This window comes from Balaenoptera borealis (genome assembly GCF_965194805.1).
Source record: "Balaenoptera borealis genome assembly, chromosome: 8".
Taxonomy (NCBI): Eukaryota; Metazoa; Chordata; class Mammalia; order Artiodactyla; family Balaenopteridae; genus Balaenoptera; species Balaenoptera borealis.
This window is the reverse complement of record NC_138865.1, coordinates 26,763,367-26,789,018: the sequence shown is the minus strand read 5'-3', so window position 1 is coordinate 26,789,018 and position 25,652 is coordinate 26,763,367. Positions and strand designations below refer to the sequence as shown.

Here is a 25,652-nt window from a genome sequence, read left to right as displayed (position 1 = left end):
AAACTCTTCATGATCTATTAGATATAACATCAAAAACATGATCCATACAAGAAAAGATTAGTAAATTAGACTTCATCAAAATTAAAAACTTTTGCTCTTTGAGCACCACTGTTGAAAGAATGAATAAACAAGCTACAGACTTGGAGAAAATCTTGCAAATCACATATCTGATAAAGAACGGGATCTTGCCGTTTGCAACAACATGGATGGACCATGAGGGTATTATGTTAAGTGAAGTACGTCAGACAAAGGCAAGTACTGTATGATTACACTTATATATGCAATCTAAAAAATAAAACAAATGAAGAAACCTAACAAAACAGAGACAGAGTTATAGATACAGAGAACAAACAGGTGCTTGCCAGACGGGAGAGTGTTGGGGGAAAGAAAGCAACAGGTGAGGGAGATGAAGAGGTACAAAATTTCAGTTGCAAAATAAATGAGCATGAAATGTACACTGTGGGGAATATAGTCAATAATTATGTGATATATTTGTATGGTGACATATCATAACTATACTTATCATTTTGAAATGTACAGAAATAACCAATCACTATGTTGTGTAACAGGAACTAACATAGCATTTCATTGTACATCAATTCTACTTCAAAAACAAACAAATTCATAGGAAAGGAGATCGGATTTGTGGTTACCAGAGGCCGGAGATTGGGGGAGGGAGAACTGGTTAGCTGCAGTCAAAGGTACAAACTCCCAGTTATGCGATAAATAAGTACTAGGGATGTAATGGACAACATGATAAATATAATTAACACTGCCGTATGTTATACATGACAGTTGATAGAGTAAATCCTAAGAGTTCTCATCACAAGGAAAAATTTTTTTTTCCATTTCTTTAATTTTGTATCTATGTGGGATGATGGATGTTCACTAAATTTATTCTGATGATCATTTCATGATGCATGGAAGTCAAATCATTATGCTATACACCTTAAGCTTAAAAAAATTTAAAAAAAGAAAGGATGGACCTCAGTTAATATTAATGTCTCAATATTGGCTCACTAGTTGTGACAAATGTGCCATAGTAATATAAGATCTTAATATTAGGGGAAAATGGGTGAGGGGGATCTTGGAACTCCTTGTACTGTCTTTGCAACTTTTTCATAAATCTAAAACAAAAAGTTTATTTAAATATAAATAAATTTTAAAAAATGTACAGAAAATCATTGAATTGTCCCTTGTATAATAATAAGTGAACTTCATGGTATATAAATTATATCTTAGTAGAGTTGTTTAAAAGGTTATGAAGAAGGTCAGGGTGGGCTGAGGGCTGGGCTGAGGCGGGGTCAGGGCAAGGTCAGGCAGGGCCAGGCTGGGGTCAGGCGGGAGTCAGCAACCCTGGCAATGGGCACGGAGGCGTGGATCGCCCAAGGCCGAGGCCAGCCTGTGGCCCTTCTCTGGCTGCTGCTGCTGCCCGTGGCCACCCGGGAGCTGCGAGGGTCCCCGGCCACGGCCACGGCCGCCCCCGGCTGGGCTCCAGGCGCGGGCGGAGCGGTGGAGGGCAGCGCTCCGACTCCGGAAGCGCAGCGGTTGGCCCCGGGAGCCACAGGTGCGTTGGGGCCTCTGTTGAGGGCTGAAACGGCCTAAACTGCAGGGCCTGAGGGGGCCGGCTGTGACCAGGGCCTGGGTGCCCTGAGTCACTGAATTTCATCTTTTCTCTGCCCTGGCCAACAACCAGGCAGCCCAGAGACCCCCTCAACACAGGTGGGTCACCGACTCCCCACTGTGGAGCCTCTGGGTGGGAAGTGCCTCTGTGGGACTGTGGGACCTCTGTGGGACTGTGGAAGTGGGGACACAGCAGGGTCTGACCCTGAGGCTGGGTGGCTGGGTGGAGGAAAGCACCAGGACTGATGAACGAGTGGCCCTGAGTCCAGGGCCGCGGGTCTCATTCCCCTCCGTGAGGCCCTGGGAGCGCAGGCCCTAGACCAAGATGCCCGCTCTCAGGGGGCCTGGGCACACCCCCTGCCCTCCCAGGTGTGAGTCCTAGAGCCAGGGCTGTCTTCATTAGCCCACTCCCTCTTCTTTTAGAAATGTAGAATCCTGAGTCAGAGAGGGGGAATGACTTTCCCCAGCTCACACAGCACCACAGACTGCAAATCTCCCTCCCTAAGACACCGGGGTGACATGGAGGAGGCACAGGCCCTTAGAAGCCATGATCTTGAGCAAGTAATGTGGGCAACTTCTGAGACCTTTAGCTCTTTGATCTACAAGAGTAGGCATTGAGGTGTGCTAGTTGAGGGAAATAAGGTCTGTGACGTGCCCAGCCCTTGGCAGCCTCACTCGGGGATGTCCTTCTCCCTGGAGATGCTGCTGTGAGCTGCTGTGGCTACCTTAGGTCCCCCCTTGCCCCATCCCACCAGACCTCTGGGTCCTCATCCCCACAGGGCTTGCTCTGTCCAATTCTCAGGGGCAGCCAGTGAAAGTAGAGTCCAGGTAGCGCTGTCATTTTGGCTAGGCCACTGGACGCTTGGCCTTGGTTTTCCCATCTATGAGGTGGACAGGGCCTTCCTGGTAGTGGCATTTGGGGTACTACTAGTGTCTCTATCGTAGGTGGCAGGGGAGTCTCCACAGTGTGCGGGAAGCCCAAGGTGATGGGGAAGATCTACGGTGGCCAGGACGTGGCGGCTGGCCAGTGGCCATGGCAGGCCAGCTTGCAGTACCAGGGCTCGCACGTCTGTGGAGCTGTCCTCATTAACTCTCACTGGGTCGTTTCCACTGCCCACTGCTTTCTGAAGTAAGTCCTCCTTCCAGGGTGCCAGCACAGGCACTGGCAGGCGGGGGGGACATGGGGGAAGAGGAGAAGAGGGGTGATGGACATCCCACGTCAGCTCCTCTGGGCTTTTCTCTGGGGCAGTCTGTGGCCTTCAGATGCATGTCATTCCTGCCTTTGGCCTGTGTACCCTCCACCTGGACTGGCCTCCTTGCTCACCTGCTCAGACCCGCCTCATGCTCTGCCATCAGCCCCTGTGCCTGTCCTTCAACACAGATGTGCCTCAGGAGAGTGGCAGTGTCCGTCCTGGCTGCCGTGTGGTGTGGACCCATCTCAGATCACAGCTTCCTCTGAACGTCCCCACATTTCCAGGTGTCAGATTCTAGGCGGGGACCTGGGACCGCGTGTCTGGCCAGCAGCTGGGCAATTCTTCTTATTCCTCCTGCACAGCTGTGTGCCCAGGAGGAGTCATGGCCGCCGGTGTGCGTTGTGGGGAGCCACGGTGCCAGGCTGCACAGGAGGGAATTGGGGCTCCCTGGGAGAGTGACATTGCTGCTCAAGGGTCTAATTCCCCTGGCCGTCCTGGGCCTGGCTCAGTGCCTGGGTCTGAACAGATGCGGAGGGGTCCCCAGGGAGTTGGGGCATCACAGCCCAGGTCTGGGAGCTGGAACTTTCGGAGCTTAGAGTCCTATTGGCGCCTACTCCATATGACGATCCATGCAAGCCCCTTTGTGACATCAGGGGTGGCAAGTCCCCACCTCACCCTGTCTCCATCCTGTCACAAGAGAAGGCCCAACATGGGTGAGAAGGGCAGATGCATGGGCTGGGGGTTCCGGACAAGGGCTATGCAGAGCGAGGGGCTTGCTGGAGGGGAAGGGTTTGGGCAAGGGGAGCATGAGGGGGTCTCCAGGTGGATGAGCCGTGCAAACAGTCAGGGAGGTGGGGAGTTTCAGCACCTGTGTTCAGGGAACAAGGCAAGGCTCTGTTTCCTGCACTCATTTGCTCATTTATTTAACAAATCTTTTGTGAGTCCTTATAACTAAGTGGAGAAGCAGCCCTTGGGCAGGAAGGTGTTTAAAGAAAGGAGAGGTCAGGAAGAGTGTGGGGCCAGAAGGTGGACTGTAGGGAGTCTTGGGAAGGGTAAAGTTAGAGCTGGGATTGAGCCAGAACTCCTCCGGTGTACAATCAAAGACCTTCATTTGATATGCCACCAAGGATCTTTCCAGCACAAGGATTCAATGCTCCTCTGATTCTAGTGTGTGATGGAGAAGCCGTGTGTCTGAGGTTGTAAGTAGAATAGCAATTAGCCCCAAGAAAGAAGGACTCCTGAACGCTAGAAATGGGGAGATAAAAGCTGTCTAGCATCATGTGGGGTAGAGGCCTGTGGGCAGTTAGATGAGGATGCAGGGAAAGAGCTAGCCCACACGCAGAGATGACGGTGACAATGTGCCCTCTTCCTCCAGAAAATCTCACGCCCCGGAGAACTACCGGGTTCTGTTAGGAAGCACCCAGCTGCACCAGCACACCCAGCACACCCGAGAGATGTCACTGAGCCAGATTATCATGCACCCAGACTTTGAGAAGTTACATCCCTTCGGGAGTGACATAGCCATGTTGCAGCTGCTCTTTCCTGTGAATTTCACCTCCTACATCATCCCCGCCTGCCTCCCAGTCCCTGGCATGCAGCTACCCAGTAACTCATCCTGCTGGATAACTGGCTGGGGGATGCTCAACAAGGAAAGTGAGAGCGTGTAGGAGAGTCGGGTTGGGGGCAGATGAGGGTGGGGAGGAGGAAGGGGAGAAGGACAAAGGAGGGAAGAAGGGAGGTGTGGCTCCTCCTGAGGGGCCCCCAAGCAAAGAGGCACTGGACCCTGGCCCACTAAGCGTCATTTCTAGAGGAGTGGACCATTCTAGTTCTAGTTCTGAAAGTGTGTGACTGTAAAGCTTCAGTGTTCCCTAAGTGCAAAGGTTTACACTGAAAGTCTGGGAATCTTTGACTTTTGGAATCAAGATTCTGGGTTCTTGAAGTCTTTCTGGTTCTGGATTCCAAGGTTTTAATCAACCATGGATCTGAGATGACTTGATTCAACTCAAAGGTCATGCTTGGGGCCTGGTCCATTGCAGGCCACTGACAAACAAACACCCTGATTTCCCATTGCCACAAGAGGAGCTTGGGAAAAGTGGAAGGAAAACACACGTACGACTTCTGACCTCTGAGCCTGCCTGATGAAGTTAGAATGATTATGACTTGAGAGTGTTTCACTCTCTGAACCTCACTTTGCTCTTCTCCCAACGCAGCTCAGCTATCTACTTCGGAAGCTTGTTAGGTGCACTGCATAACGCAGGAAAAAAATTATGTTTTTTAAGATTGAAAGAGGAGAAATGTAGGCAAAGACTAATGAGCCAGAGTCTTTATTAAAGAAAGGAGTATTTATGGTTGGGGGAAATGCTTATGGTGCAAAATTAAGGGGAAAAAGAATATATATTTTAATTATTTGTAGGGTCATAATTTGGTACCGTGTTTCTCAACAGAGGTGCTACAGGCATTTTGAACAGACCCTGTCTTCATTGCGTGGGATGTGCCAGCATCCCTGGCCCTTGCCTACTAGTATGTCATGAACACTCCCTAATCATAGGACAAACAACCAGGTTCCCAGCATTCTCACACCACATACACAACACATACACACCACACATACACCACATTTCTCACACACACACACACACACACACACACACACACACACAGACTGTTCCTCCTTGAGGACAGAAACCCTGTCTTTCTTGTTTTAATATCCCAGCCTGTGGCCCGGGCAGGGCCAGGCACCTTGTAGGTACCCCACTGCTGCCACCCTGGTCCTATAGACCATAATTGCTTGCCTGTACCTCCAGACTGGTCTCTGAGATCCCACCCTGTGTGCTATACTTTAGTCTCCACATAGCTGTCTGAGTGTTTTCTTTAAAGCAGGAGTCATGCCAGTTCCCTGCTCATTACCCTCAGTGCCTTCTCATTTATACCTAGAAAAAAGTCGTAACTCCCTGCCTTGGCTCTCAGGCCCTGTGTAATGTTGGCCCCAATTCCTCTCCGCTCATCTCCTACTACATCCCTCACCCACACCATCCCAGCCAGCAGGCCTCCTTCCTGCTTGAAAACGCCAAGGCCATCGCCACCTCAGGGCCTTCACCTTGGCTGCCTCCCTGGCCTCACTCGCTCTCCCTGCTAACCTTGGCATGACTCACTTCTTTACATGTACAACTCAGCTGCTCCTCTGAGGAGTTTTACTTGATCATATGAGCTAAAACAGGCAACCTCTAATAGCATATGTCCCTGTTTTATTTCCTTTACACCACTTATTAGATCTAAAACAATTCTACTTATTTACTTCATTTACCCTGTTGATACAAAAAGCTCAGCTTCCCTGTACACCAGTGCTAAATAGAATCTTGGAGACAGAGTTTTGGGTGAAGTAGAAAAGGATAGCTTTATTACTTTGCCAGGCAAACGGGGACACAGTGGGCTCCTGCCTCGAAAAACTGTGTCTCTACTTGGAGAAGATAGTGAGAAGTTTCATAGTAATGGTTCAAAGAGGGCATGATCAGCTCTTGGACGTTCTGCTGATGAGGTGGGGGTGAGGTAAGTAAGAGTCAGCATCATCAACCTTCAGGTTCCAACTGGTCTGGGGTCTACATGCTTGTGGGCAGCACACCATTGTTAATCATTAACTTCTCCCACCTGGAGGGGGTTTCAGTATCTGCAAAACAGCTCAAAGATATTGTTTTGTATATCCATTGTTGGGGAGCCAGGACCTTGCCCCAAGGCTGCACTGTGTTTCTCTTGACTGTTTCTCACTGGTCTCGCATCCCCTCCCTTCCCTGATTAACAACTGCTTGAATCTGCCCGTTGGAACTCAGAGAAGGTCATGGAGGCTGAATGAAGTCTATTTCCTGTAATCAAAGAAATGGGGGACACAGAAAGCCTTTGTGCCCAGGAGCCCCTCAGGGCCCTGCTCGGTATCCCTGTCTCCCCCAACTAAGAATGTTCCTGTGTATCATTAGTGTCTAAAAGATACTGAACACAAGGACAGAGGAATAAATGAGTGATTGGATGAGAGGGTGGATGGGTGAAGGGTAGGTGGGAGGATGAGTGGGTGGAAGGAAAGATGGATGGGTGGGTGAAAGGATGGTAGGCAGAGATAGTTGGAGTGAGTGGAGATGGATCAAAAGATGGGTAAATGGGCAAATGGATGGAAGCGTGAGTGGATGAATGGGACATGAGGAAAGAGGAAAGATAGGTAGATGGATAGAGGAATTGGTGGATGGATGGAAAGGTTAATGATAGACAAATGGAGAGCGGATGGGATGGTCTGTGAAAGGGTAGGTAGGTTGGTGAATGGTTGTTAAGCACCACTGAGTGGCATGTGTTGGTGGGATTTGCCTTTTTCCTTTGTAGAATAGGAGAGGTGTGGTCTATTGCTATGAGGGAGGTGGAGGGAATAGGATGAGTTTGGAAAAGTTTGAGAAAAGGGGGAGGGCTTACTAGGCATAGGTAGAAGACTGAAACAGTGCTGAAGGCTCAACTGTGCTGAGAAAAGTCCATGTTGAAGTGGTGAACAGTAAGGCAGAGTAGCCTGTAGCTAAGCCACAGCACCCTTCACTGATTTCCTCCTTATCCTCGCAGCGCCTCTGCTCGAACCCTTCCATCTCCAGGAGGGTAAGGTGGGCTTCACTGAGAACAAGTTTTGTAATATATTTTACGGACTTAGAAAAGGCAAGAACTTCTCCGTGCATGAGGACATGCTGTGTGCTGGGGCCTTCTCGACAGGAAAGGCCATCTGCCAAGTGAGTAAGGTCATTTCTGTTCTTCCCTTGCCTGTTCTCAGGGCCTCAGTTTCCCTAGGGGAGGGGCTGTGTTGCCTCTACTGTCTTTGTGGAGACCCCTGGGACTTCCCATTTCCTCCCTCCACATGTCTTCCTGGGCTCAATTCCTTGGCAGTGTCCCCCAGGATAGCCCCTTCCTAAGCCCCTTGCACATAAGGGCATCTACTGGCAGCACCCTCAAACAGCATCTTTTTGTGAGGCATACCTTAAAGTTTTTATTTAAGTATAACATACATACAAAAGAATCTATTCATGCTGTTTTCATAAGTTGGATGAACTTTCACATAGTTACGCAACAGATGACCAATACCCCAGAGGTCCCACTCACACCTCCTTCCTATCACCAACACCCAACAGAAACCGCCGTCTTCACTTTTGACAACTTAGATTAGATTCTGAATATTCCATAAATAGAATTTATTTCCAGTTGTCAATCTTTCGTGTCTTTATATTTGTGAGATTCATCCAAACTGTTAAATGTAGTTATAGTTTGTTGAGTCTTATTGCTCTACAGGACTCTATTGTGTGAATTGAATTCTATGATCAGTTCTACTCTTGATGGGTATTTTAGAGGTTTCCAAGTTTTTCATTTCATTTCACTTCCAAATATTTTATCTTCTATTTCACAGAAACCCTTGAGTAGAATTGTTGAATTAAAAGGTATGTGTATATTCAGCTTTGGCAGATATTTCCTAACAACATCTCCAAAGTGGTTGCACTTCATTCCAGCAGTGGATGCGAGTTTAATATTTATTTATTTTATTTATTTATTTTCCTTATTTTTTTTTTTGCTGTGTCGTGTCTTAGTTGCACCACAAGGGATCTTTGCTGAGGCATGCGAGATCTTTCGTTATGGTGCGCGGTCTCCTCCGGTTTCTCTCTGGTTGTGGTTCTCAGGCTTCTCTCTAGTTGTCGTGTGTGGGTTTTCTCTCTCTAGCTGTTGTGCGTGGGGCTCCGAAGTGCATGGGCTCTGTAGTTGTGGCATGCAGGTTCTCTTGAGGCGCATGAGCTCATTAGTTGCGGCACGCTGGCTTAGTTGCCCCCGCGGCATTTGGAATCTTAGTTCCTCAACCAGGGATTGAACCTGCGTCCCCTGCATTGGAAGACAGATTTTTTACCACTGGATCACTAGGGAAGTCCTGGATGAGAGTTTATATCCTCGCCAACACTTTGCACTTTCCATCTTTTCTCATTTTGATAGCTTATGGTGGTTTGCATGTCCCTGATGACAAGGTAAATGTACTTTCATATGTTTATTGTCATTGGATATCTTCTCTAAAGTTTCCCTTCAAGATTTTCCCCCCTCTCACTTTTCTGTTGGGTTGTCTTCTTTTCCTTTAGGGGCTCTTTGTGTACTTTTACATATTACAGGTATGAGTCCACTGTTGGATATTTGAATTGTAAACATTTCTTTCCTCTCTCTGTAATGCCCAATTTTAGAGGTGGGCAAACAGGTCCGGAGAGGGAAAGTAGCTACCCTAAAATAAGGCAGCACAACCTGGTCCCCCGTATTCTGACTCCAAGCCTAACCTGACCTCCACCATATCCGCCTCAGGGCCCAGCCTCCCAAGCTGGCATCATGTGCGGAGCTCTTGCATAGATGGCATTGTGGAGTGGAGGGGAGAGCATTAGGGTTCTGGAGTTAGAGACACTGCTCTGCCCTGAAGGTCTTTTCACTTTCTGAGCCCATGTCCTCATTTATACTGTAGGATTCTGAGGCCTCCTTCATGGGATTGTCGAAAGGATGGTGTAGTGGGTTGGATAGTGTCCCCTACATTTGTAACCATTTGGGATCTCAGAAAGTGACCTGATTTGGAAATAGGTCTTTGCAGGTGTGATTAGCTAAGAATCTCGAGATGAAACCATTTTGAATTTAGAGTGGGCTGAGGGATAGACAGAGAGGTACTTGATTTCAGACTTCTGGTTTCCAGAACTGTGAGAAGAGAAATTTCGGTTGTTTTTATAGTGACCCAGTTTGTGGTAATATGCTTTGGCACCCCAGGAAATGCACACAGGAGGGATGGGATGCGCCTGGTCCTTGAGAAGGCCTCATGGACAGCTGTTTTCACGGCAGCCCAGTGGAGCTGCTGAGCCAGAGGGAAGAAGCTCGGCCACCTGCCCTCCTGGTAGGAGGTAGACCCAGCTTTCTTGGTTCCCAGTGCACAACCCATGGCTGTCTGGCTTGGGCCGTTGTTCTCACAGAGTCAGCTGCACCTGCAGGTGAAATAAAGGGCTGAGTCCCCCGAGTCCCCATCTGGCTGTCACCGTAGACCTCCCTTCCAGCCTGCAGAGGTCATGGCCATGGAGTTCAGGGCCGGAGCCCTTTGTCTGCTTGCCTGCTGGACATCCATTCTGCCTCTTGACCCTACCCCCTCTCGTTTCTCCCCAGGCTGAGGACACCATTGAGCTGGACACCCAGGAGCCCCAGCACATGGCCCCTCCTGCCCCCCTTAGCCTTTCAGTCACCACAGCCTGTCTGAGAGGTTCCATCTAGATTCATCTTCTGTCACATGCCTGCTCTGGTCCCCAACCTCCAACCGGGGCTCTCTTCTCTCACTGAAGTGCCCTCCCCCAGCACAGGACACCCAGAAACAAGTCTGAGGAGAGACAGACCCCAGGAGCACTCAGTGCTCAGACTGTGGGGCAGGACAGACCTGGGTCCAGTCTTCAGTCTGTAATGTAGTGATTATGACCTTAGATAACCCATGAAATGGGGTTGCTAACGGCCTCCACTTAATAAGGTCCTTAGAGAAGATTCAGTACTGTGCCTGGCATTCAGTAGGTGCTTAACACCTGCTGGCTTTCAATCTCCTGGCCTGGTCTGCCTCCCGCTATCTGGATTGTACCTGTTCTTCTGGGCCTGTCTTAGACCTGTCCTCTCACCCAAGGTAGAATTCATTGCTCTGGCCCTGCCCAACACACACACACACACACACACACACACACACACACACACTGTTTGCTGCGTGTCTTCAGTAGTGCAAAGTGCAGCTCACTTTGCATGGGATACATTAGTGTTGGGCCTTCCTCTGCCTTCTGAGAACTCCCCAGGGGCTAGGAGGCTATTGGAGCCCTTCCCATCTCCCTCGGACTGGCCCAGAATCCATCATAATATAGACAACCACATGGCTCATCTGCACGAATCCCTGAGGCCTGGAGTGGACAGGGACCAGGCCTTCCCCTGGCCTTGAACAGCTTGGGGTGGGTACACTGTGGGGAAGGCCAAGGGCACCCCAGCTAGGGAGCACAGAGGGGAAGAGCCGAGGTGATGATGGCACATTCCCAATCTCCAAGAAGACCCCGTGTATGACTTTCTTGGGTCTGCGGTGACAAATCACCTCAAAGTGGGTGACTAAAACAACAGAACTTTATTCTCTTATATTTCTGGAGGTCAAAAGTCTAAAGTCAAGGTGTTGGCCGGGCTGGTTCCTTCTGGAGACTCTAGGGGAGAATGTTTTCTTGCTTTTGCTAGCTTTTTCGAGGCCGCCAGCATTCCTTGGCTCATGGCCCCTTCCTCTGACCCCAAAGCGCATTGCTCCTACCTCTGCTTCTGTCATCACATCTCCTCCTCTGACTCTGACCTCCTGCCTCCCTCTTTCCTCATGAGAATCTTTCTGATTACATTGGGTCCACCCAGATAATCCAGGATAGTCTTCCTATTTCAAGATGCTCAACTCCATCACAGCTGCAGAGTCCCTTTTGCCACGTAAGGTAACATAGCCAAAGGGTCCAGTGATGAGGATGGGCATCTTTGAGGGTTACTTTTGGCCAGCTACACCATGTACCCTTCTCTCTCCTTCAAGCCGCCACTTCCCCCACCCCCTCCTCAGCTGGAGATCTTCTCATTTCACTGAGAACGCCAAAGCAATCAATCAGCCTAGAGCCCATTCATCTTGCCAGCCCCACCCTAGCATCTTCCATCTCTCCTGAGCCTCATGGCCCATCCCAGCCAGTCTGTCCTGGAGCTCTGGGTGCCCAAAGGCTCTCCTGCTCCATGTCTTCTGTCTCCCTCTTTCCTGGCTCCTGTGTAAACGTGCAACAGCACTCTCCCGCCTGCAATTGCCCAGTTTCTCTGCCTTCCTTCCCCAAAAGACTCACAGCAGCACTGAATCTAACCCACTCCACCCAGGAGTGTCGCCAATGTGCCACCAGAGCCACATGACCAACATCCCCAAGAGCCTGTTCTTGCCAGAGCCACCTGTGGACCTGAGTCCTCCTCTCACTCAGCACTTCAGCAAGTCTCACTCCCATTTCCTGGGCACCAGGACTAGCCAGCTACTCTGCTGTGCACCTGGTCCCCTCCCCTCCCACCTCTAAATGCTGGAGACCCCAGGGCTCCGTGCTCAGCCTGCTGCTTCCCCTCTGCAGTTCCTCCCTGGTTGGTGAGAAAGGCTCAGATTTGAAAGGTCCTGTTGCCTCCTTCAACATATTGCCCCAAATCTGACTGTTTCTTACTGCCCTGGCCCCTCCCCATCAGTAATCTCTCACCTTCCCTCCTGTAGCTACCTCCCAACTGGTTCATTCTCCACACAGCACCAGAGTGATCCAGGTGCTAGACATAACCTAGACAGTTCTCCATGGGGGTCAATTCTAACACCCCACCATAAGGCCCTGTGACCCCATGTCCCATCTATCCCTCTTGCTCCACACACATCACTGCTCTTCCTCCCCCCCACCTGGCTCAACCCTCCTCTCCTCGTCTGCACTTACTGCTCCCCCTTCTCCTGCATCAGAAAGTTAGGTTGTTTCTTGCCTGGAGTCTCAGCACAGGAAAGCTTTGTGCCTCCACCCTATGAAGTGCCCTTCCCTTCCTGTCCTGTCCCTTCCATAGCTTGTTTCCACTTGTCACATCTGACAATGGCAGGCTAATTGGCTTATTTACAAAAGCACCGCAAAAGAGGAGGCTTGTCATTTCGCCGCTGTGCCCAAAGGCGGAGGCTGCCCTGGATGCTGGATGTGCGTGTTGGACCGGTGAGTGGAGGAGCAGCAGGCACGGCTACGGCCCCCGCTCCCCACCCCACCCCCACCCCCAAGGATGGGACCTTCGCTTTGGCTGATGAGTGAGGGGAATTCCAAGCAGATTGTCCTGCCCTGACAGCATTTTAGGACTCCAGCAGCTTTCTGGGGACCCCCATCTTCTCCCCGAGCAAAACAGGCTGCCTCCACCACGCCTGGGTATGGGCATTTTCTGAAAATGTTCAACCAAGAAGTTGAGAGAAAAATTAAAGGCCTAACTAAATGAATGAAAAAGGAGGAGGACCCACGTGGGCACATGCTGCTGCAGTTCAGGGTATTGCAAGAGCTGGGGACTGACGCAGCTTTAGCTGGCCAGGCTTTCCTCACAGAGCAGCTCTCTTGGGCCCTATGGTGCAGCTGCCCCTTCTCGGCCTTGGATAGTGCCCGTCCCGGACCACCAGGACCTCGCTGGGCACAGAGGCCCACATGTTGATAGGTTTAGATCAGTGATGGTCCCGAGGGTCAATCAGGAACGTCCTGTAGCGCGATTCCTCTGCCTGCCCGCATGGCCTAACAGGGCTGCTCGGCAGTGGGACGCTGGTGTTGGGACTTTCACAGAGGTGCACCTGAGTGAGCCTGGATGGCAGAGACTCATAAGCCCACCTTGCTACCTGGTCTTCTCAGACCTGGCTCAGTCACCCACATGAACTCCCATCTCTTTCCTAGGGCGATTCCGGGGGGCCCCTCGTCTGTGACTTCGCCAGTGCCTGGGTTCTGATGGGGCTGTCCAGCTGGGGCTTTGACTGCCGTCATCCCATTTACCCCAGCATCTTCACCAACGTCACCTACTTCACCGACTGGATCGTCGAGATCCAGAGACTCACACCTCTCCCTGAGCCCACGTCCGCTCCCCCTCAGGCCCTGTTTCCATACCAGACTCTGCAGGCTGCGGGCTCGCCTGGGCCTGGCACAGCCTTTGTGCCTCCACAGAGCTGGCCCCTGCTGTTGTTCATGCTTGGGGCCGTGTGGAAAGCCCTGCAGTGATCCCCCAAGCCCCTCTGCTCTTGCTCTCTGCCTCAGGGCCCAGTCTCCTCGCTGAAACCTTCTGCCTCTCCCCTCCCACAGCCCCATCACCTTTCAGTGGTCCCTTCTTCGCTTTCCTGTCCAACTGCTGCCACCCCACAAACCAAGCATGAAAAAAACAAATACAAACTAATGAAAGAGTCATCTTGCTCCTGTCTTGGGGCCCTATTGCCCGCCGTGATCCTCAGCACTCACCCTTTCCCTTGAGGTCTGTTGTCTGACTCCGTGGACAAGGAAACAGGACCGGGCAGGGAGACTATCCCAGGAGGAAAGCAGGAGTGAGGACACTGAAGGAGTCCAGCTGGGGAGAGAGAAAGGTGTCTTCACTTGCAGACACCACTCCTGCCATGGGGGTGCACAGGCCTTCAGAGGAAGGATATGTCAGCTCCAGCTGCCATAACAAATACCACAGGCAATGTGGCTTAAACAACAGGAATTTATCACCTCACAGTTCTGGAGCCCAGAAGTCTAAGGTCTCTCTCCTTGGCTGATAGATGGCCATCTTCTCCCTGTGTCCTCACATTGTCTTCCCTCTGTGTGTTTCTGTGTCCAAATTCTCCCTTCCTATAACGGCACCAATCATATTGGATTAGGGGCTACCCTAACGACCTCATGTTAACTCAATTATCTCTTTAAAAGCTCTACTCCAAATAAAGTCACATTCTGGGGACTTCTCTGGAGATCCGGGGTTTAAGACTCCACGTTTCTATTGCATTGGGCACGGGTTCCATCCCTGGTAGGGGAACTAAGATCCCACATGCTGCATGGTGCAACCAAAAAAAAAAAAATGTCACATTCTGAGGTACTGGGGTTAGGACTTCAACATATGTATTTGGGGGGGGGGCATAATTCAGCCTTTAATAGGAAGTAAGACATTTTGCCAGGTGTCTGTAGTACAAGGGAGTAAGGATCTTTCCCAAAGTAAAGAACCGTCACTCGTGGGATATGGAGGAACAAGGACCAGCTCCCCACGGAGGTAGAGGGAAGTTCCCAGAGTGCGGGACAATTGAGTTGGACTGGAGTACATGACCCAGGCCTTGAGGATGGGGCTTCCAGCCTGCAGCATAGAGGGCTGTTGAATGTGGCAGGTCTAGCAGAGTGAGTGGGAAAGAGAGAGAGGAGGCCCGAAGCCAGGCTGTGAGCTGAGGTGCAGGCTGGCAGTCCTCAGACCTCTGCTCCTAGAGTCGACTTCCAGCACCCTCCTCACCCACCCCCATGCTCCCACTCTCCACAGTCTGAAGGGGCCCAACTCACTGCCCCCCAAACCCACATGACACTGCTCTCTTCTGTGTAGGAGCCCAGGCCAGCCTGGCCCAAGATGTCCACAGACCTCCAGCAGTTGGAGCCTGGTGTCTCCTTTCTGCTTAGCTGACTCAGGACTTAGTGGCCTGGCAATAAGCCTTGAAGCAATGCTCTAGTCATCCTTCCTACCAATATGCCTGACACAGAGTCCTTGTGCAGCCATCGGGATCCCAGGAGGCCTCGCAATGCACCCGCCCCAGCCTTCCTAACCCATGGTAATGTGGTAAATTTCCCATTTAGCTCATATCCAATATGGACTAGATGGCATTCAAAGGGTTCAGTGCAAGTTCTTTCCAATCCTGGCATTGCCCAGATATCCTGAACCCTCACTGGCAGGTGAGCACAGATGGACTCGTATGCACATGAACACTGGGATGCCACTGGCTGGAGCCAGGACCCTGCACAGGAACTCCCTTCCCAAGATGATCTTGGGAGGCCTCAAGAAAGTGTCTTCCCAGCGTCCACACCTGTCTAGGCATTGCCGCACTCCCTGCCTCTGGCCATCCCTCTGGCTGGAGCTCTACCACTGAGATACCACCACACCTAGCAGGAGAGCCTTTGGGCACCCAGAGCTCCAGGACAGACTGGCTGGGATGGGCCATGAGGCTCAGGAGAGATGGAAGATGCTAGGGTGGGGCTGGCAAGATGAATGGGCTCTAGGCTGATTGATTGCTTTGGCGTTCTCAGTGAAATGAGAAGATCTCCAGCTGAGGAGGGGGTGGGGGAAGTGGCGGCTTGAAGGAGAGAGAAGGGTACATGGTGTAGCTGGCCAAAAGTAACCCTCAAAGATGCCCATCCTCATCACTGGACCCTTTGGCTATGTTACCTTACGTGGCAAAAGGGACTCTGCAGCTGTGATGGAGTTGAGCATCTTGAAATAGGAAGACTATCCTGGATTATCTGGGTGGACCCAATGTAATCAGAAAGATTCTCATGAGGAAAGAGGGAGGCAGGAGGTCAGAGTCAGAGGAGGAGATGTGATGACAGAAGCAGAGGTAGGAGCAATGCGCTTTGGGGTCAGAGGAAGGGGCCATGAGCCAAGGAATGCTGGCGGCCTCGAAAAAGCTAGCAAAAGCAAGAAAACATTCTCCCCTAGAGTCTCCAGAAGGAACCAGCCCGGCCAACACCTTGACTTTAGACTTTTGACCTCCAGAAATATAAGAGAATAAAGTTCTGTTGTTTTAGTCACCCACTTTGAGGTGATTTGTCACCGCAGACCCAAGAAAGTCATACACGGGGTCTTCTTGGAGATTGGGAATGTGCCATCATCACCTCGGCTCTTCCCCTCTGTGCTCCCTAGCTGGGGTGCCCTTGGCCTTCCCCACAGTGTACCCACCCCAAGCTGTTCAAGGCCAGGGGAAGGCCTGGTCCCTGTCCACTCCAGGCCTCAGGGATTCGTGCAGATGAGCCATGTGGTTGTCTATATTATGATGGATTCTGGGCCAGTCCGAGGGAGATGGGAAGGGCTCCAATAGCCTCCTAGCCCCTGGGGAGTTCTCAGAAGGCAGAGGAAGGCCCAACACTAATGTATCCCATGCAAAGTGAGCTGCACTTTGCACTACTGAAGACACGCAGCAAACAGTGTGTGTGTGTGTGTGTGTGTGTGTGTGTGTGTGTGTTGGGCAGGGCCAGAGCAATGAATTCTACCTTGGGTGAGAGGACAGGTCTAAGACAGGCCCAGAAGAACAGGTACAATCCAGATAGCGGGAGGCAGACCAGGCCAGGAGATTGAAAGCCAGCAGGTGTTAAGCACCTACTGAATGCCAGGCACAGTACTGAATCTTCTCTAAGGACCTTATTAAGTGGAGGCCGTTAGCAACCCCATTTCATGGGTTATCTAAGGTCATAATCACTACATTACAGACTGAAGACTGGACCCAGGTCTGTCCTGCCCCACAGTCTGAGCACTGAGTGCTCCTGGGGTCTGTCTCTCCTCAGACTTGTTTCTGGGTGTCCTGTGCTGGGGGAGGGCACTTCAGTGAGAGAAGAGAGCCCCGGTTGGAGGTTGGGGACCAGAGCAGGCATGTGACAGAAGATGAATCTAGATGGAACCTCTCAGACAGGCTGTGGTGACTGAAAGGCTAAGGGGGGCAGGAGGGGCCATGTGCTGGGGCTCCTGGGTGTCCAGCTCAATGGTGTCCTCAGCCTGGGGAGAAACGAGAGGGGGTAGGGTCAAGAGGCAGAATGGATGTCCAGCAGGCAAGCAGACAAAGGGCTCCGGCCCTGAACTCCATGGCCATGACCTCTGCAGGCTGGAAGGGAGGTCTACGGTGACAGCCAGATGGGGACTCGGGGGACTCAGCCCTTTATTTCACCTGCAGGTGCAGCTGACTCTGTGAGAACAACGGCCCAAGCCAGACAGCCATGGGTTGTGCACTGGGAACCAAGAAAGCTGGGTCTACCTCCTACCAGGAGGGCAGGTGGCCGAGCTTCTTCCCTCTGGCTCAGCAGCTCCACTGGGCTGCCGTGAAAACAGCTGTCCATGAGGCCTTCTCAAGGACCAGGCGCATCCCATCCCTCCTGTGTGCATTTCCTGGGGTGCCAAAGCATATTACCACAAACTGGGTCACTATAAAAACAACCGAAATTTCTCTTCTCACAGTTCTGGAAACCAGAAGTCTGAAATCAAGTACCTCTCTGTCTATCCCTCAGCCCACTCTAAATTCAAAATGGTTTCATCTCGAGATTCTTAGCTAATCACACCTGCAAAGACCTATTTCCAAATCAGGTCACTTTCTGAGATCCCAAATGGTTACAAATGTAGGGGACACTATCCAACCCACTACACCATCCTTTCGACAATCCCATGAAGGAGGCCTCAGAATCCTACAGTATAAATGAGGACATGGGCTCAGAAAGTGAAAAGACCTTCAGGGCAGAGCAGTGTCTCTAACTCCAGAACCCTAATGCTCTCCCCTCCACTCCACAATGCCATCTATGCAAGAGCTCCGCACATGATGCCAGCTTGGGAGGCTGGGCCCTGAGGCGGATATGGTGGAGGTCAGGTTAGGCTTGGAGTCAGAATACGGGGGACCAGGTTGTGCTGCCTTATTTTAGGGTAGCTACTTTCCCTCTCCGGACCTGTTTGCCCACCTCTAAAATTGGGCATTACAGAGAGAGGAAAGAAATGTTTACAATTCAAATATCCAACAGTGGACTCATACCTGTAATATGTAAAAGTACACAAAGAGCCCCTAAAGGAAAAGAAGACAACCCAACAGAAAAGTGAGAGGGGGGAAAATCTTGAAGGGAAACTTTAGAGAAGATATCCAATGACAATAAACATATGAAAGTACATTTACCTTGTCATCAGGGACATGCAAACCACCATAAGCTATCAAAATGAGAAAAGATGGAAAGTGCAAAGTGTTGGCGAGGATATAAACTCTCATCCAGGACTTCCCTAGTGATCCAGTGGTAAAAAATCTGTCTTCCAATGCAGGGGACGCAGGTTCAATCCCTGGTTGAGGAACTAAGATTCCAAATGCCGCGGGGGCAACTAAGCCAGCGTGCCGCAACTAATGAGCTCATGCGCCTCAAGAGAACCTGCATGCCACAACTACAGAGCCCATGCACTTCGGAGCCCCACGCACAACAGCTAGAGAGAGAAAACCCACACACGACAACTAGAGAGAAGCCTGAGAACCACAACCAGAGAGAAACCGGAGGAGACCGCGCACCATAACGAAAGATCTCGCATGCCTCAGCAAAGATCCCTTGTGGTGCAACTAAGACACGACACAGCAAAAAAAAAAATAAGGAAAATAAATAAATAAAATAAATAAATATTAAACTCGCATCCACTGCTGGAATGAAGTGCAACCACTTTGGAGATGTTGTTAGGAAATATCTGCCAAAGCTGAATATACACATACCTTTTAATTCAACAATTCTACTCAAGGGTTTCTGTGAAATAGAAGATAAAATATTTGGAAGTGAAATGAAATGAAAAACTTGGAAACCTCTAAAATACCCATCAAGAGTAGAACTGATCATAGAATTCAATTCACACAATAGAGTCCTGTAGAGCAATAAGACTCAACAAACTATAACTACATTTAACAGTTTGGATGAATCTCACAAATATAAAGACACGAAAGATTGACAACTGGAAATAAATTCTATTTATGGAATATTCAGAATCTAATCTAAGTTGTCAAAAGTGAAGACGGCGGTTTCTGTTGGGTGTTGGTGATAGGAAGGAGGTGTGAGTGGGACCTCTGGGGTATTGGTCATCTGTTGCGTAACTATGTGAAAGTTCATCCAACTTATGAAAACAGCATGAATAGATTCTTTTGTATGTATGTTATACTTAAATAAAAACTTTAAGGTATGCCTCACAAAAAGATGCTGTTTGAGGGTGCTGCCAGTAGATGCCCTTATGTGCAAGGGGCTTAGGAAGGGGCTATCCTGGGGGACACTGCCAAGGAATTGAGCCCAGGAAGACATGTGGAGGGAGGAAATGGGAAGTCCCAGGGGTCTCCACAAAGACAGTAGAGGCAACACAGCCCCTCCCCTAGGGAAACTGAGGCCCTGAGAACAGGCAAGGGAAGAACAGAAATGACCTTACTCACTTGGCAGATGGCCTTTCCTGTCGAGAAGGCCCCAGCACACAGCATGTCCTCATGCACGGAGAAGTTCTTGCCTTTTCTAAGTCCGTAAAATATATTACAAAACTTGTTCTCAGTGAAGCCCACCTTACCCTCCTGGAGATGGAAGGGTTCGAGCAGAGGCGCTGCGAGGATAAGGAGGAAATCAGTGAAGGGTGCTGTGGCTTAGCTACAGGCTACTCTGCCTTACTGTTCACCACTTCAACATGGACTTTTCTCAGCACAGTTGAGCCTTCAGCACTGTTTCAGTCTTCTACCTATGCCTAGTAAGCCCTCCCCCTTTTCTCAAACTTTTCCAAACTCATCCTATTCCCTCCACCTCCCTCATAGCAATAGACCACACCTCTCCTATTCTACAAAGGAAAAAGGCAAATCCCACCAACACATGCCACTCAGTGGTGCTTAACAACCATTCACCAACCTACCTACCCTTTCACAGACCATCCCATCCGCTCTCCATTTGTCTATCATTAACCTTTCCATCCATCCACCAATTCCTCTATCCATCTACCTATCTTTCCTCTTTCCTCATGTCCCATTCATCCACTCACGCTTCCATCCATTTGCCCATTTACCCATCTTTTGATCCATCTCCACTCACTCCAACTATCTCTGCCTACCATCCTTTCACCCACCCATCCATCTTTCCTTCCACCCACTCATCCTCCCACCTACCCTTCACCCATCCACCCTCTCATCCAATCACTCATTTATTCCTCTGTCCTTGTGTTCAGTATCTTTTAGACACTAATGATACACAGGAACATTCTTAGTTGGGGGAGACAGGGATACCGAGCAGGGCCCTGAGGGGCTCCTGGGCACAAAGGCTTTCTGTGTCCCCCATTTCTTTGATTACAGGAAATAGACTTCATTCAGCCTCCATGACCTTCTCTGAGTTCCAACGGGCAGATTCAAGCAGTTGTTAATCAGGGAAGGGAGGGGATGCGAGACCAGTGAGAAACAGTCAAGAGAAACACAGTGCAGCCTTGGGGCAAGGTCCTGGCTCCCCAACAATGGATATACAAAACAATATCTTTGAGCTGTTTTGCAGATACTGAAACCCCCTCCAGGTGGGAGAAGTTAATGATTAACAATGGTGTGCTGCCCACAAGCATGTAGACCCCAGACCAGTTGGAACCTGAAGGTTGATGATGCTGACTCTTACTTACCTCACCCCCACCTCATCAGCAGAACGTCCAAGAGCTGATCATGCCCTCTTTGAACCATTACTATGAAACTTCTCACTATCTTCTCCAAGTAGAGACACAGTTTTTCGAGGCAGGAGCCCACTGTGTCCCCGTTTGCCTGGCAAAGTAATAAAGCTATCCTTTTCTACTTCACCCAAAACTCTGTCTCCAAGATTCTATTTAGCACTGGTGTACAGGGAAGCTGAGCTTTTTGTATCAACAGGGTAAATGAAGTAAATAAGTAGAATTGTTTTAGATCTAATAAGTGGTGTAAAGGAAATAAAACAGGGACATATGCTATTAGAGGTTGCCTGTTTTAGCTCATATGATCAAGTAAAACTCCTCAGAGGAGCAGCTGAGTTGTACATGTAAAGAAGTGAGTCATGCCAAGGTTAGCAGGGAGAGCGAGTGAGGCCAGGGAGGCAGCCAAGGTGAAGGCCCTGAGGTGGCGATGGCCTTGGCGTTTTCAAGCAGGAAGGAGGCCTGCTGGCTGGGATGGTGTGGGTGAGGGATGTAGTAGGAGATGAGCGGAGAGGAATTGGGGCCAACATTACACAGGGCCTGAGAGCCAAGGCAGGGAGTTACGACTTTTTTCTAGGTATAAATGAGAAGGCACTGAGGGTAATGAGCAGGGAACTGGCATGACTCCTGCTTTAAAGAAAACACTCAGACAGCTATGTGGAGACTAAAGTATAGCACACAGGGTGGGATCTCAGAGACCAGTCTGGAGGTACAGGCAAGCAATTATGGTCTATAGGACCAGGGTGGCAGCAGTGGGGTACCTACAAGGTGCCTGGCCCTGCCCGGGCCACAGGCTGGGATATTAAAACAAGAAAGACAGGGTTTCTGTCCTCAAGGAGGAACAGTCTGTGTGTGTGTGTGTGTGTGTGTGTGTGTGTGTGTGTGTGTGTGTGTGTGTGTGTGTGTGTGTGTGTGTGAGAAGTGTGGTGTATGTGTGGTGTGTATGTGTTGTGTATGTGGTGTGAGAATGCTGGGAACCTGGTTGTTTGTCCTATGATTAGGGAGTGTTCATGACATACTAGTAGGCAAGGGCCAGGGATGCTGGCACATCCCACGCAATGAAGACAGGGTCTGTTCAAAATGCCTGTAGCACCTCTGTTGAGAAACACGGTACCAAATTATGACCCTACAAATAATTAAAATATATATTCTTTTTCCCCTTAATTTTGCACCATAAGCATTTCCCCCAACCATAAATACTCCTTTCTTTAATAAAGACTCTGGCTCATAAGTCTTTGCCTACATTTCTCCTCTTTCAATCTTAAAAAACATAATTTTTTTCCTGCGTTATGCAGTGCACCTAACAAGCTTCCGAAGTAGATAGCTGAGCTGCGTTGGGAGAAGAGCAAAGTGAGGTTCAGAGAGTGAAACACTCTCAAGTCATAATCATTCTAACTTCATCAGGCAGGCTCAGAGGTCAGAAGTCGTACGTGTGTTTTCCTTCCACTTTTCCCAAGCTCCTCTTGTGGCAATGGGAAATCAGGGTGTTTGTTTGTCAGTGGCCTGCAATGGACCAGGCCCCAAGCATGACCTTTGAGTTGAATCAAGTCATCTCAGATCCATGGTTGATTAAAACCTTGGAATCCAGAACCAGAAAGACTTCAAGAACCCAGAATCTTGATTCCAAAAGTCAAAGATTCCCAGACTTTCAGTGTAAACCTTTGCACTTAGGGAACACTGAAGCTTTACAGTCACACACTTTCAGAACTAGAACTAGAATGGTCCACTCCTCTAGAAATGACGCTTAGTGGGCCAGGGTCCAGTGCCTCTTTGCTTGGGGGCCCCTCAGGAGGAGCCACACCTCCCTTCTTCCCTCCTTTGTCCTTCTCCCCTTCCTCCTCCCCACCCTCATCTGCCCCCAACCCGACTCTCCTACACGCTCTCACTTTCCTTGTTGAGCATCCCCCAGCCAGTTATCCAGCAGGATGAGTTACTGGGTAGCTGCATGCCAGGGACTGGGAGGCAGGCGGGGATGATGTAGGAGGTGAAATTCACAGGAAAGAGCAGCTGCAACATGGCTATGTCACTCCCGAAGGGATGTAACTTCTCAAAGTCTGGGTGCATGATAATCTGGCTCAGTGACATCTCTCGGGTGTGCTGGGTGTGCTGGTGCAGCTGGGTGCTTCCTAACAGAACCCGGTAGTTCTCCGGGGCGTGAGATTTTCTGGAGGAAGAGGGCACATTGTCACCGTCATCTCTGCGTGTGGGCTAGCTCTTTCCCTGCATCCTCATCTAACTGCCCACAGGCCTCTACCCCACATGATGCTAGACAGCTTTTATCTCCCCATTTCTAGCGTTCAGGAGTCCTTCTTTCTTGGGGCTAATTGCTATTCTACTTACAACCTCAGACACACGGCTTCTCCATCACACACTAGAATCAGAGGAGCATTGAATCCTTGTGCTGGAAAGATCCTTGGTGGCATATCAAATGAAGGTCTTTGATTGTACACCGGAGGAGTTCTGGCTCAATCCCAGCTCTAACTTTACCCTTCCCAAGACTCCCTACAGTCCACCTTCTGGCCCCACACTCTTCCTGACCTCTCCTTTCTTTAAACACCTTCCTGCCCAAGGGCTGCTTCTCCACTTAGTTATAAGGACTCACAAAAGATTTGTTAAATAAATGAGCAAATGAGTGCAGGAAACAGAACCTTGCCTTGTTCCCTGAACACAGGTGCTGAAACTTCCCACCTCCCTGACTGTTTGCACGGCTCATCCACCTGGAGACCCCCTCATGCTCCCCTTGCCCAAACCCTTCCCCTCCAGCAAGCCCCTCGCTCTGCATAGCCCTTCTCCGGAACCCCCAGCCCATGCATCTGCCCTTCTCACCCATGTTGGGCCTTCTCTTGTGACAGGATGGAGACAGGGTGAGGTGGGGACTTGCCACCCCTGATGTCACAAAGGGGCTTGCATGGATCGTCGTATGGAGTAGGCGCCAATAGGACTCTAAGCTCCGAAAGTTCCAGCTCCCAGACCTGGGCTGTGATGCCCCAACTCCCTGGGGACCCCTCCGCATCTGTTCAGACCCAGGCACTGAGCCAGGCCCAGGACGGCCAGGGGAATTAGACCCTTGAGCAGCAATGTCACTCTCCCAGGGAGCCCCAATTCCCTCCTATGCAGCCTGGCACCGTGGCTCCCCACAACGCACACCGGCGGCCATGACTCCTCCTGGGCACACAGTTGTGCGGGAGGAATAAGAAGAATTGCCCAGCTGCTGGCCAGACACGCGGCCCCAGGTCCCCGCCTAGAATCTGACACCTGGAAATGTGGGGACGTTCAGAGGAAGCTGTGATCTGAGATGGGTCCACACCACACGGCAGCCAGGACGGACACTGCCACTCTCCTGAGGCACATCTGTGTTGAAGGACAGGCACAGGGGCTGATGGCAGAGCATGAGGCGGGTCTGAGCAGGTGAGCAAGGAGGCCAGTCCAGGTGGAGGGTACACAGGCCAAAGGCAGGAATGACATGCATCTGAAGGCCACAGACTGCCCCAGAGAAAAGCCCAGAGGAGCTGACGTGGGATGTCCATCACCCCTCTTCTCCTCTTCCCCCATGTCCCCCCCGCCTGCCAGTGCCTGTGCTGGCACCCTGGAAGGAGGACTTACTTCAGAAAGCAGTGGGCAGTGGAAACGACCCAGTGAGAGTTAATGAGGACAGCTCCACAGACGTGCGAGCCCTGGTACTGCAAGCTGGCCTGCCATGGCCACTGGCCAGCCGCCACGTCCTGGCCACCGTAGATCTTCCCCATCACCTTGGGCTTCCCGCACACTGTGGAGACTCCCCTGCCACCTACGATAGAGACACTAGTAGTACCCCAAATGCCACTACCAGGAAGGCCCTGTCCACTTCATAGATGGGAAAACCAAGGCCAAGCGTCCAGTGGCCTAGCCAAAATGACAGCGCTACCTGGACTCTACTTTCACTGGCTGCCCCTGAGAATTGGACAGAGCAAGCCCTGTGGGGATGAGGACCCAGAGGTCTGGTGGGATGGGGCAAGGGGGGACCTAAGGTAGCCACAGCAGCTCACAGCAGCATCTCCAGGGAGAAGGACATCCCCGAGTGAGGCTGCCAAGGGCTGGGCACGTCACAGACCTTATTTCCCTCAACTAGCACACCTCAATGCCTACTCTTGTAGATCAAAGAGCTAAAGGTCTCAGAAGTTGCCCACATTACTTGCTCAAGATCATGGCTTCTAAGGGCCTGTGCCTCCTCCATGTCACCCCGGTGTCTTAGGGAGGGAGATTTGCAGTCTGTGGTGCTGTGTGAGCTGGGGAAAGTCATTCCCCCTCTCTGACTCAGGATTCTACATTTCTAAAAGAAGAGGGAGTGGGCTAATGAAGACAGCCCTGGCTCTAGGACTCACACCTGGGAGGGCAGGGGGTGTGCCCAGGCCCCCTGAGAGCGGGCATCTTGGTCTAGGGCCTGCGCTCCCAGGGCCTCACGGAGGGGAATGAGACCCGCGGCCCTGGACTCAGGGCCACTCGTTCATCAGTCCTGGTGCTTTCCTCCACCCAGCCACCCAGCCTCAGGGTCAGACCCTGCTATGTCCCCACTTCCACAGTCCCACAGAGGTCCCACAGTCCCACAGAGGCACTTCCCACCCAGAGGCTCCACAGTGGGGAGTCGGTGACCCACCTGTGTTGAGGGGGTCTCTGGGCTGCCTGGTTGTTGGCCAGGGCAGAGAAAAGATGAAATTCAGTGACTCAGGGCACCCAGGCCCTGGTCACAGCCGGCCCCCTCAGGCCCTGCAGTTTAGGCCGTTTCAGCCCTCAACAGAGGCCCCAACGCACCTGTGGCTCCCGGGGCCAACCGCTGCGCTTCCGGAGTCGGAGCGCTGCCCTCCACCGCTCCGCCCGCGCCTGGAGCCCAGCCGGGGGCGGCCGTGGCCG

General features: G+C 51.0%; 1 protein-coding gene and 1 long non-coding RNA gene across 2 annotated transcripts in view; one reads left to right on the top strand and one right to left on the bottom strand.

Moving 5' to 3' along the window:
• Positions 1-2,535: 2,535 nt before the first annotated feature.
• LOC309632960 (putative serine protease 47) lies at positions 2,536-4,492 on the top strand. The gene is made up of 2 exons (XM_082401079.1): positions 2,536-2,752; positions 4,192-4,492. Exons 1-2 carry the CDS (start codon positions 2,610-2,612, stop codon positions 4,481-4,483), a joined length of 435 nt encoding a protein of 144 aa, XP_082257205.1. The 5' UTR covers positions 2,536-2,609; the 3' UTR covers positions 4,484-4,492.
• A 3,139-nt stretch (positions 4,493-7,631) lies between these two features.
• LOC309632972 overlaps positions 7,632-25,652 on the bottom strand; it is a 30,703-nt gene continuing 12,682 nt past the window's right edge. Inside the window, exons 2-3 of the long non-coding RNA XR_014247235.1 lie at positions 13,841-14,209; positions 7,632-9,820 (exon numbers count right to left, since the gene is read on the bottom strand). This is a non-coding gene — a long non-coding RNA (uncharacterized lncRNA). The remainder of the gene's footprint in view (positions 9,821-13,840; positions 14,210-25,652) is intronic.

Excerpts from the sequence above, each read along its gene's own strand:
- LOC309632960 (XM_082401079.1), top strand. The coding sequence starts at position 2,610 with ATGGGGAAGATCTACGGTGGCCAGGACGTGGCGGCTGGCCAGTGGCCA. Across the intron at positions 2,753-4,191 it reads ACTGCCCACTGCTTTCTGAA|AAAATCTCACGCCCCGGAGA; the intron begins GTAAGTCCTCCT and ends CTCTTCCTCCAG.